The following is a 12,351-nucleotide window of genomic DNA, read 5'->3' on the forward strand; positions in this document are numbered from 1 at the left end:
TATGGAAGTTGGTAGTTTTGTTCTGTGATGATGCTGGATGGGATATCGGGTGTGGAGGATGATTCGTTGAGGGTGGGGAGGCTGGAAGATGATTGAGAGCTGATTCCAAGATCTCACTCATTGAGAGAGATCATCGGTGTCAATCGAGGAGGTAGAACCGGTATGAGAGAGTGCCTCAGCAGAGGCATTGGAGGCAAAGTCTGGAGTGGTGTCCATTTCTTGGGTGGACACCGCGTTACCAAAGTAATCAGTGAGAGTGGGAGCAGCAGGAGGGACCAGGGAGATAGGGTCAGAGTCAGTGGAGGGAAGAGGGATACTAGATTGAGGAGCAGCGGATTGGGAGGCTTGCAAGGCCTGGGCAGTAGCAAAGTGAGGGGCAGGTCGGCGCTTGGCGGGACGAGGGAGGCGTTGGTTAATGATATCAGTAGCCATGGTGTGAGGTACCCAGCCTTGACGAACAAAGTACTTAGCAACACCAGGAACGAGATGAGGACGGATGAAGTAGAGAGTTCGGATGCAACGGTCCTGGTGGAGAGCATGGGCTAATTGGAGGCGACGTTCCTCAGAGAGATCATGGTATTTGGGATCAGCGACGTGATGATGGTCCAATGGATCGAAATTCTGGATTGGTTGGGTGTCGATTTCCAAAAGTTTCGACTTGAACTCGTCGAGATAGGCTTCGTGAAGGAGAACTCCAATGGTGTTGCGAGCGGGGAAGTTGAGGTCCAGAATTCGGAGGTTGTCAATCGAAATTGCGCGAAATTTCGATCTGATTTGGCTGCGATTCATGCGACGAGAACGAGGGAGATAAACCAAGGTGTAAGAACCATTTTGAATGGAGTCATCAGGAGGAGGAGAGAAAAAGCGATGTAAGGCTTGGCGCTTACGATCGGAGAGGGGAGCAGGTGGCTTACTGGCAATGGCAGCCCAGGAAGTGGTGGATTGGGGTGGTTGAGTACTAGGCTTGGATGTAGATCCAGCAGAGGTACCTTTGGAGATGACATGAAGAGGTGAAGGAGTGCTGGAGGCAGGAGGGGAAATTGCTTTGATGGCCTGGAGAATTCGGCCCATAGTGGCCTCAACAGAGTTGAGACGAGCATCGTTGGCCCTGAGATGTTCATCAGTGGCATTGAAGCGGTCAAGAGTGGAAGTGATACGATCCTCGATGGATTGGTTAATACCTTCCTGTTTCTGCATGAAGGTATAGATGTCCTTGAGGGATGCCGCAATGTTGGAAAGGTGTTGTTCAGTTGAAGACATGGGGGTTGTTTTCAAATTCTTTACTAGAGGTTAGGGATTCGATGTTATTAAAAAATTCGAAAAGTGAGATCTCTCAAAATAAGTCGAATCTCTCAAAATAAGTCGAATCGAATCTCAAAAGTCCAAAAATTAACAAATAAAGGATGAAAGTGCTGATCGGAGATACAATCGATTTTGGCTGGCAAATGCCTTTTATGAAGAGAATGGAAGCTCTGAAACTAATGATAACAAGGAGATTGTGAATCAAGAAAGACATTATAGCTTAGCTTAACTGCTATCTTTTACATGCCAAAGAATTTTTTAAACTTGATGGATTTAATCGGTGGAAATTGCTCATTCAAAAGAAACGCTATTGTGCTTCGCCATGTCAAGCATAACGTATCAACAAAATCAATCTCACCTACCGCTTATAGTTATTGCAATTACTATCGCAATAGGGCTATTAAATGTATTGGCTAATGTTTAGTTCAATATCGCTTCTGTAGATGCATTCAGTTTCTTCAACGTAAGAGGCGAAACGCCATGTTTACTCATCAAACAGCTCATAAGCCATCTCCATGTTTCACTAAACATAGCTCCCCAATAAGCATTTGCGTACAAGTGCTTGAATTTGTTTAGTCATCCATGGATTGATTGGCTGATTACATTGGGGTTGGAGATCAGAAACACACACACGAGAAATAGTAACAATAAATAGAGCTGCTTTAACCGTACTCACGCCTTTTTTTTTTCTCTTCTCTCTTCTATACATCTCTACTTGCAATGAACCCTCTTCGCTCCACCCTACTCAAATCTACTCGTGTTAATCCTCGTGCATTAGTCGCTTCGGGATCTATTCTCGGTGCTACCAGTCGCATTGGAGGTATTCGTGCTGCTGGCATGCGTGGTTACTCTACTGAAGCACCCAAGAAGGGTGGCTCTGGTGGCCTCGTCTTTTTGAGTAAGTATAGACCTTGTACTGTGAGTGATCCAATTTGGCTTATCCATGCATGAAACGCATTAGCATTGGCCGCACTTGGCGCTGGTGCTGGTTACTATTACAACTCGACCCAAACCATCAAGACCAAGACACTTTCTACTCCCACTACTGGCAAGACTGAAAAGAAAAAGAACATTGACTACCAACAAGTGTATAATGACATTGCCGAGATGCTCGATGAAAACTCAGAGTAAGTGTGGTTTTAGTATGTGGGAAAATATACATCAGTATTGACACTCCTATCATTCACATTAGCTATGATGATGGATCTTATGGTCCTGTTTTGGTTCGTCTTGCATGGCACGCTTCTGGCACTTATGATAAGGACACCAAGACTGGTGGTAGCAACGGTGCTACTATGCGTACGTAATGATGGTGGTGGCAATTGATTGCTTTGGAACTGATTAATTTTTCATTTGCAGGTTTCGCTCCTGAATCCAAGCACGCCGCCAACAATGGTTTAGCCATCGCTCGTGATTTGATGGAAAAGATTCATGCCAAATATCCCGAAATTAGCTATGGTGATCTCTGGACTTTGGCTGGTGTCTGTGCTGTTCAAGAATTGGGCGGTCCTACCATCCCATGGAGAGCTGGCCGTGAAGATGCCTTTGAGACTAGCTGTACTCCTGATGGCCGTCTTCCTGATGCTGGTAAAAAAGCAGACCATATTCGCGACGTTTTCTACAGAATGGTAAGTGTGTGTTTGTGTAAACAAAGCCTTTGAAGGTTACACAACCACTGTCTAACTCTGGCATTCATGGCTAACTTGTGTACGATGATAGGGCTTCAACGATCAAGAAATCGTTGCTTTAGCTGGTGCTCATGCCTTGGGCCGTTGTCACCCTGAACGCAGTGGATTCGAAGGTCCATGGCAAGAAGCTCCTACTGTCTTCTCCAACGAATATTTCAAGGCCATCTCTACTCGTAAATGGGTCAAGAAGGACTTGAAGAACGGCGGTTGGCAATGGGTCGATAAGAACAACACAGATGTCATGATGTTACCTGCTGAAATTGCCATGTACAATGACAAGGAATTCAAGAAATACTTTGACTTGTATGCCAAGGATGAAGACAAGTTCTTCAAGGATTTTGCTGCCGTATTCCAAAAGCTTCTTGAATTGGGCGTTCCTTTCAAGGGCGACGAAAAGGTATATCACTTTAAGCGTACCACCGAGTAAATTTACCATGTAAATCACTTGACCCTTTCCTATTTATTTTGCTGCTGCCAAATGCAATTCTCCATATTTATTGAACAAAATGTGTAATAAACGAATTTTTGTGCATTTTATTTTCTCTATAAAACTTTTCTCGAATATCTAAAACTAACATGGCGGATAGTAGCCCTGATGCTCCTTGACGGCTTTCAGCCATCTATGCACATCTTCAGCATCGAACATCTCCAAAAGCGAGTCAATTCCAACAAGAGACACCTTGAAATTGTTCAGAAATCCACGACCACCAACCGACACGGGCGTCTTCAATTCCAGCTGAAGAGAAAAGAATTCCTTGCCAGTAGGAGACCAACATCCTTGCAAGCCAGTCTCCATACATGTCATGTTGTAGCTTAAAAAGGCCAGTACTTCTTTATGGGTTGCCATGTCATATTTGCCTGCGATGCTGACGGTATCAAAGTAGATGGGAGATCTCTCGTGTTCAATGAATTGACGACATCCATTGCATCCATAGAAATGCTGCAATCTATCTTGGATGACTGGCTGAACATCACAGAGCACATATTTTGGATCGCCATACTTGTTGACAAATCTTTTGTAATAATTGGGTGAGCAAGGAAGGTGGAATAAAGTGTATCTATTGTCATGAGGTGGAGCACAACCATAGTGAGGATGCATGCTAATGTCGTTGAGAAAGTGGGTTTCGAACACTGGGTTGTTTTTGATCATATTGGTCGAGTGGTGCAATCGTTGATGGACCTCAAAATTTGACATGGATCCAAACAACCTATATAACAGAAATGGTTACTAGTTCAGTTCAATTCTTGGAAATAAATATGATAGATACCTTTCGCAGCCAATGCAATATGTGGGATTAATCTCATCAGGGCTTGATATAGTCAAAGTGATGTAATTGAAATGAGTAGCACATCCTCTACACATGTGTCTGCGGCTGATTCTGGCTGTTGGGATGTATTTTTTATCGTACTGCTCCATTGGATTATTGATGTTGAGTCTACCGAGATCAAGCATGTTGGGGTCATCTGCTGGTTCTTCACAAGCTTCGTTGGTTGCTCTATTGAACTTCCAATCTTCATCAGGATGCCGCACTCTTGGGCTTTGTGCATACTCCTGCACTAGATTGAAGCTCTCTGTTGAATAATTGTTGAAATATATGGGATAGCGTATATCAAAAATACTGATTTCCTGCTTGTTTGATGGCTGATAGCCTTGTGCTGGCACCTTGCGACGTTTGATACTGAGATTAAGCTTCTTTTGAGATAGTCGACGTGCCTTTTGAGAGATTTTGCGATGAACTTTCGTTAATGATTTAAGCATTTCAAATAGAGATTACAGTAGGTTACTGTCGTGGAAACCATAGACTATATAATATATATATATATATACCAAACAAATTCATCCTTTGTACTGTGCTGTATACTTTTAATGAGTGTTTTCATTGTCGTAATTCGCGTCCAAATGGAACACTCGATCTTTTGAATCAGCCCACGAAAGGGAGTCATTGTGAGTTACCCTAAAATCGAACCAGGTCTTTACAATGATTTCAGTTAGGAACACCATTTATGCAACTTGTCTCATTCATACAATCTGCAACGTACCACTTTGTGGAATGACAACAAATCCAGTTGAAAGAAGGAACGAGTCTTTATTTTGTAATTGATTTGAAATGATCTGATAACAATGCTTTAGGTAAACATAGAGTGATAATTATCTATGATTATCTCAGAAATTATTTACTCAATTCCCTAATAGACCTTGCGTGCATGAAACCATTTATCAAACTCATAAAGTGTGTACTTTGTTTCGATGTCGTGGAAGCATTGAAGAGAAACCTGAAGGTTGATAATATCAGAGTTATTTTTGTAAAAGTTTGATGGCTGTATATAATCCAATGCTAAGACGGACAATGGATCAGCGGGTTGGCAGCACTAGACGCCCTTGGTACCAGTTAAGGCACATCATTTATCTGATTGAACTACTAGCTCCATCAAATCTAGGGAAAGTGGTACCTCAGCAAAGCTACCGATAACTTCACGCAGCTCTGCTCTCTTTTTCTCAACAAAGTCTGTACAACGCTTACAAGGATGATAAAATCGATTTACGCGTTTCTTTAGCTCGTTATGTTGAAAGGTGAATTTGTCAAGCCTCTCTGCCAATTATTTCACGCGTGCAATAGTTGCGTGAAGGTGGAAAATGGAGCAATCTGGCATTCACAGTGTGAGGAATCGAGTAGGGTTTGGGTGATTCGTGCATGTAGCCCTTATCAATTAATTCAACTTCTTGCTCGAAAGAAATGTACTGTTCATACTTCATGCTTAAGAATCGCCGTCGTAAATCAGTGACACTCGTCATGCTAAATAGCCTAAAATAGAGTTGTTACTAAGTAGTGTTATATGAAATCGAGACCACTTACTTTCTGCATGCAACGCAAGTTGAAGGATATTGTGTGTCGCAATAAAAAATGCACTTTGGGCTGTTGTCAAAGAGATGGTCACATCCTTTGTAGTTTCCAAGGTATTCGAGGGAAAGGTTTATATCGAGCCAGAATGGCCTCTTCTGCTTTACGAATTTGTTCAAAAAGCTCTACTTTATCAATGTCGACGTTCTCAATATTGGGCTTTGGCATCGTTATTTAAGCAGTAATATTGTAGAAGAAAGTAATGACACGGGCACTCGAATAATCAAAAAGAAACGCGTCAAATCACCATAGCAACCCTTGACTCAGTGGCTAGATCGCTCATTGAGCTACATTTGCGTTTATTGTGATTACTGAATAGAGTATGTTGAATGAGATTTACTATTTAGAATCATGATTCATACTTTCGGCATTTGCTTGATTGCTGTAAACCATCTCTTGAAATCTTCTGCTTCGAAATCTCCCTTTATGTTGTTGAAGCTTTGTAATGTAACTTGAAGGTTATCAATATAAGATGATCCACCAGCACGTAATGGTATCTTATGATCCAGTGATAGTAAATACATTGGATCACCAGGAAACGATGACCAAGAGCCCTTGATACCAGTCAGTGCACATGTTGTATTTGAGTTTATCATGAATTCCATTAGAGAATCATATGAAGCTACACCAGTTCCTAGAGCCTTTTGAGTAGCCGTCTTTAATGTCTTTCTTTTTCTCTTTACAAAAGCTGTACAGTCAGAGCAGCGAGTGTAGACCTCACCAGTGTTTTCATGTGTAGAATGATGAATGTACTCCTCCTTGCCGTCTTTGTTGATCTGCTTGATATAATAGTTGGGCGACAGCGGAAAATGATACAGATCAGTCCTAATCAACGGATGTAGGTAATACGTGTTTAAATGTCGCGCTTCGTCTCCAATGCTATCAACACAACCATTCTCTATTCTTTTCAATCTTCGGTACATATCCTCTCTACTGACAAAACTAAATAGCCTGTGTGTATTCGTCAGATGAGTCATAGTTCGCGTTGTAGCTTATATATATGCATTCTTACTTGTTACATCCAAGACATGTTATTCCGCGCCGATGTGGGTTGGATATCGAATAGTAATTGTATTTAAAAGGTATCTTGCATCCTGTACACAAACGAGTTAAGAGAGTACCAGTGTTCAAGGGTTCAGTGTGATTCTGTAACTGTTCAGCCGTTTTTAAGATTGTAGAGGGCACTTTAGTGCTTTGAACAGCTTCCACTACTAGTTTTCTTTCGAGATCAATGATGTATGGCTGTAACATGGAAGAATGAAGCAAGCGGAAGAAAGAGTGAACATCATAAATTGAGTCAATGCTTTGATTTTATGAAGGTATGGCGCCGCGAATTTCTTTCGGGATCGAGTTCATTGACTAATGCTTAATTTATCAGTAGTAGGTTCAGCTGATGAATAAAGGGGTGCATGTAAAAGTTTAAATGCGTATAAATCAAGCTTCAGGTTTGTTTGTAAAATGATAGATTGTTATTCATGTACGTGACACTCAAATATCACAGTGTAGATCTACTTCAGTTAGTAAATCAACATTGATACATATTCAACTGTCTTGATCTCTCCAAGTGCATTCGGCTTGGGTCGATATTAAAATTAGTGAATGCGACAGTCAAAGAGCAAGCAGTTTATGATTCACTTGACTTACTAAATCATGTAGTAGCTTCTTTATAGAACAAGAAACGCAGCCTTCAACATCTATATCTATCTTGTTTTATTATGTATCATGTAATCTATAATAGGAGCATAGCATTTAATATCCTTGGTAAAACATGAATGCTTTTAGCCACTTCTGAAAGTCCTCAGAACTGTAATGTGCTTTGACATGGTTGAAACCTTGTAGGGTCACTTGAAGATTGCCGATATGCGAGGAACCACCAGCGGCCAAAGGAATGATGTGATCCAATGACAGGAAGAACATGGCGTTCTTTACAAAATGATCTCGAACCCAATGTCTACCATTTTTTGGCCGTTGAGCTAATGTACAAAAGAGCGTTAGACCTTGATCTACTTGTACATGTCAAGCTCTATGTTACATACTTGGAAACGGAGCCCATGATCCCTTCATACCTGTAAGACTACATGTCGATTTTGAGTTCACCAGCAATTCAAACAGTTCCTCCAATTCTGCTATGGCACGACCAGGTCCGCATTTCTTGTCTGTAACAAGCCTGAGTGTCCTCTGTTTTGTTTTGACAAACTCTCTGCATCCATGACACGAAACGTATTGCTCAATCTTGTGCAAATCATCCCTTGAACAGAAATACGTGAATGTCGCTCGTTTGTTCTCATCGACTCTTCTACTGTAGTAGTGTTCAGATAATGGTAGATGATACAATTTATCTTTTTGTTGCTTCTCAGGGTTGTATTGATGTAAATACCAGTCTTGCAAAAACCGAGCTTCAATCTTGTAGTTTCTATTCACTGCACAATCAAATCTTTCGACAATGTCCTTCTTTTCAGTCAATGTAAATAGCCTGCGAAACACTCCAGATTAATTGTGATGCAGTGTAAATGTCAACAATGCATAGCTTACTTTCTACAACCTTTGCAAAGTTGAGGATCACAAGTTGATCGACTAGAAATGCTGAGATAGCTACCTTTTCCAACAAACTCTCTGCCGCATTGAAGACAGTGCTGACAGTTCTCATCTTCTGATGAACAAGGGGATGCTGGCGGTGATGGCGAAAAGCTGCTCAGAACACCTGTGTCTAGTTCTTCTAGCATGAAAATCTCATCTTCTTTGATAGGTTCTTTTGCTGATACATTTGTAATACTGGCTACTGAAAGATCGCTGGTGATTATTTCTAACATGATTCTGATATGATATGAGCTGAAACACAGGAAATTAAGTTCTGCTTATATACGTCTTGACGAGTCGCTTACTCCATTCAACCAAATAGTGACAATCTGAGCCCAACCTCATTATTGTATTCATTGTACCTGAATGATAGGCACACTGTTAAAAACGCGTATTCTTTGTTTCACAGAACTGCTAATGGTAATGCGCATGGTGTGGATATTTAGACAACAATCAATCCATGATCGTTGTATTTAGCGAGATTTATATAGCCTATTTCATTATTACATAAACCTAAATACAGCTTCATCATTTTACGGCATGTTTTGCTTGCCGATCTTGACATTCATGACGAAATACAACAGTTATAGCAATTTCAGTCGTCAGAATGATGCGAGTAGGCCTACTTTAAGGCTCATTTGCGCAGATAATGTAATAGAATTCAATAAATGCGACTGAGATATGTATACACATTTATTTTATACTTCAAATGGTACTTATTTCTCGCAATCGTCATCATTGAACCATGAATGATTACCATATGTTTATTTACAAGATTTCAATAACAGTTCCAATTTTATTACATACTGCTTTAAACAGGTATCATATAACTAGAGACATTTCTGATGTTATTTAAACAACTGAGTGACACTTGAAGATTATCAATTGCAGAGGAACCACCTCTCGACAAAGGCACCTTGTGATCCAAGGAAAGCGAATACAAAGAATGCTTGGCATGTTTAGCAAATGAATGCCAAACCCCTTTTGTGCCACTGAAAACACAGCTTGAACTGGATGCTGCCATGATTTTGAACAGGTCTTGAAGAGACGCGACTTCACTGCTGGTTCTGCTGCCCGCATTTCCTCTTTTGCGTCTTGCTTTGAGGGTGGCATGTAAGAGTGTTCTTCTTCTGGTAGATACAAATAATCGGCAACCGGTGCAAGTTCTCTTTGACTCTTCTTTCGGTAGTAGTTGGTGGACAGTGGTAGGTGATATAAGTCTGTTTTCGAGAAAATCGAATTATTGGAGCCTTGCATTTTGTGTAGATATTGCATAAAATTTGCTTCGTGATGGCGCTTATCATTTTGTTGTTTGAATATTTGGATCAAATCATCACCTTTAGCAACCTTAAGCATCCTAAACAGACTGTGTATAAGTAACACTGTATTCGAGTATGAAGAGTCTTTACATTGTGCACGCTAAACATAATCCAGGAAGCATTTGACGTCGATAACGCAAGCTTCTGATATCGCAACTAAGCCGTAGACCACAGCCTGGACAGCGACGTCTTCCTTTTCTTGTAGAAACTGGTTTCAGTACAAGAGGCCTGATCCTCAAAGGTGTATTCTTGGTGTTGATTGTAGTTGTTCTTGTTGTTTGCTGGATAGTATGCCGATACTTTTGAGTTCGCTGTAATTCAGAGCTCCTCCATCTTGTTTTCGCATCGTCACTTTCTAAAGGATAAAATAAATGATACACTGTCTGTAATATTGACAGAAGCATGTAAATGGATATTAATGAAAGTAAAGGAAAGAGGAAGAAGAGAGTTGTAGTAAAAAATCATGCTTTAAATATCCAGGTCAGTTTGTTGTTGACAGAAGCTATTTGGCAGCATTGATTGCTTCACATCAAGGCATTGGTAATTAAATGTTTATATTAGTAGTGAACAACATGTTTCATGTTATTGAATTCTCTCCTGACTTGCGTTATTCAAAAGATATGAACTTAATGGCGATGACTATTGACATAGTCGGTGCAAGGGACAATTCAAAGGTCTGATGGAGTGTTATCTCCTGTTGAGAGGCCATTATCTTACCCAGATGCAGATATAAATATCAATGATCTTAATTAATATTATGCAATACGAGCCTTTCAGCACTTCGGGTGGTTTCCTGACCTATGCTTCGCTTCGGTGGAAACCAACCTACGTTCAAACGGCTCGCGCTGCCGCGGGCCTTTGGCTAATATCCCAAAATTAATATAGCTAAAATGTTAGAAGAGGAACCCTGTTTGTTGATTGATATATAATCACTAATCATATGAGTGTTTATGCTTCGAATGGTTCTCTACCTTCGCTTCGCTTCGGTGAGAATCAACCTGCACAGCGACAGCTCGAGCTACTGGTTGCCCTTGCGTACCTTATCGTAATACTATTACGTTCAAGCTGACCCTTTACTTACACATAAAACCCCTTCATATTGTGTGTGGATCTGATTCTTATGTGATGCTCTACATCCATATACACCTAGCTACTTCATATCCGGGCAAGTAGAATATAGCTATTTCCATTTCTTAGTCCTTAGTGCCCCTAATACAGCAAACTATGAGTGCATTTGAGCTGCGTTTTCTCGCGTTCAAAGCCGTTTTAGATTGTCAGAATAGCACCAAACAGTTGCTCTCATCTAAGAATTACTTTCTGACACCTTTGCTCAACTTTTTGAGGACCAAAAAAACATGGCCAAAAATTGGCCAAAAAGCATGAGGTACCCCTCATGGCTTTTATCGAAAACCAAACGATCGCATTTTTGACCCTAAAAATGAAGACTTTTACTATGGTATATCTTGAATTAAAATGTTTCTATCGATCCAAAGCAACCTCTGAAATCATCTTTGTGGGACTTTGATATGTAAAATTTCGACTTTTTGGCCAGAAACCTCTTTTCATATTTTCATAGACCATTTGATAAGTTTATTCAAAACATTTATATTACTTGGTACCATTGGATACGTCTTGAAAAGTACTCCAGGAAAGCTTAAGGAAGCATTTTTTTTTTTTTGTAGGGGAGTCGAGCTCCAGGTTTTATTTAAAGTCCTTTAAATGTCATGCTGAGGGATAGAAAAGACTGTTGGTGGACCCAATGTCTGCAAAGAAGGGGAATAAGATATTTTTGAATTAAGTTGGGAAAGAAATCTACTGCTAATAAGGTGCGACACCTAGAGCCAATACAGTCTTGCGGAAATTGTCAAAATATAGATAATGGATAGAGTACAAAAACACCAAACGAGGACATCAGTACTACCTCAAAAAATCAAACAACTTGCGTTCACCAGGATTTGAACCGGGGATCCTCCCGTTGGCATACGGGAGTTCTACCACTTCGCCCTACCACCAGGGACGCTTAAGGAAGCATGAGGTGATCATCATATTTTACTTAGTCGAATCTGCAAAAATAGCTCAATCGAGTTCGAAATTATCAAGATTTGTCCAATCTAGAATAGACTATGATTTTGGGTTTGAATTGATTTTGGCTTGTGGGGCTAGCTGGAAAACTCAATGCCCTTTTCATGCTGCAATACAGTAGTAAATGCTCTTGAAGCGTATAGAAAGTAGGTGGCAGGCCATAGCGCTATCGTTTATAATGGTATTTTATTGCATTCTATATCGTTCATAATGATATCGTCTTGCATTCTATATTTAATAACGTTAGTCTGGACATTGACAATTCATGGGCTGCGTAAGATGTCTGCAGTAAGTAATGAAATCTCTGAGGCTCCGAGGTGTTGTTCAAAGAAAATGTTGACAGCATTGAGCAGAGGAAAGAGGGTAGAACTAACAGTGGTTTTTGTTGATTGATTGTAAAATCATTATTCTCATATGAGCCAGGCCAGACAAATGTCTTGAAACTCAGGTTCCATATTAGGGTTGTAAAGTGCCTAAGAACTG

At 40.5% G+C, this 12,351-nt stretch overlaps 5 protein-coding genes across 5 annotated transcripts; 1 reads left to right on the plus strand and 4 right to left on the minus strand.

Annotated features, from left to right (window-relative positions):
* Window positions 1-117: 117 nt before the first annotated feature.
* RPA49 (DNA-directed RNA polymerase I subunit rpa49) lies at window positions 118-1,260 on the minus strand (the record flags this gene model as incomplete). Its single annotated transcript, XM_064829043.1, has 1 exon — window positions 118-1,260. The coding sequence occupies one exon, from the start codon at window positions 1,258-1,260 to the stop codon at window positions 118-120; it is 1,143 nt and encodes a 380-aa protein (XP_064686245.1).
* Window positions 1,261-2,022: 762 nt separating this feature from the next.
* Window positions 2,023-3,417, plus strand: ATC70_009816 (uncharacterized protein; the record flags this gene model as incomplete). The annotated part of the gene is made up of 5 exons (XM_064829044.1): window positions 2,023-2,200; window positions 2,264-2,429; window positions 2,495-2,601; window positions 2,662-2,930; window positions 3,022-3,417. The coding sequence occupies 5 exons, from the start codon at window positions 2,023-2,025 to the stop codon at window positions 3,415-3,417; spliced, it is 1,116 nt and encodes a 371-aa protein (XP_064686246.1).
* Window positions 3,418-3,561: 144 nt separating this feature from the next.
* ATC70_009817 (uncharacterized protein) lies at window positions 3,562-4,749 on the minus strand (the record flags this gene model as incomplete). The annotated part of the gene is made up of 2 exons (XM_064829045.1): window positions 3,562-4,198; window positions 4,259-4,749. 2 exons carry the CDS (start codon window positions 4,747-4,749, stop codon window positions 3,562-3,564), a joined length of 1,128 nt encoding a protein of 375 aa, XP_064686247.1.
* Window positions 4,750-6,246: 1,497 nt separating this feature from the next.
* Window positions 6,247-6,867, minus strand: BCP1 (Mss4p nuclear export; the record flags this gene model as incomplete). Its single annotated transcript, XM_064829046.1, has 1 exon — window positions 6,247-6,867. One exon carries the CDS (start codon window positions 6,865-6,867, stop codon window positions 6,247-6,249), a length of 621 nt encoding a protein of 206 aa, XP_064686248.1.
* Window positions 6,868-7,639: 772 nt separating this feature from the next.
* Window positions 7,640-8,700, minus strand: ATC70_009819 (uncharacterized protein; the record flags this gene model as incomplete). Its single annotated transcript, XM_064829047.1, has 3 exons — window positions 7,640-7,863; window positions 7,927-8,363; window positions 8,423-8,700. 3 exons carry the CDS (start codon window positions 8,698-8,700, stop codon window positions 7,640-7,642), a joined length of 939 nt encoding a protein of 312 aa, XP_064686249.1.
* Between the last annotated feature and the right edge of the window lie 3,651 nt (window positions 8,701-12,351).

Source organism: Mucor velutinosus, assembly GCF_035048745.1.
Source record: "Mucor velutinosus strain NIH1002 chromosome Unknown tig00001563, whole genome shotgun sequence".
NCBI classification, from domain to species: domain Eukaryota; kingdom Fungi; phylum Mucoromycota; class Mucoromycetes; order Mucorales; family Mucoraceae; genus Mucor; species Mucor velutinosus.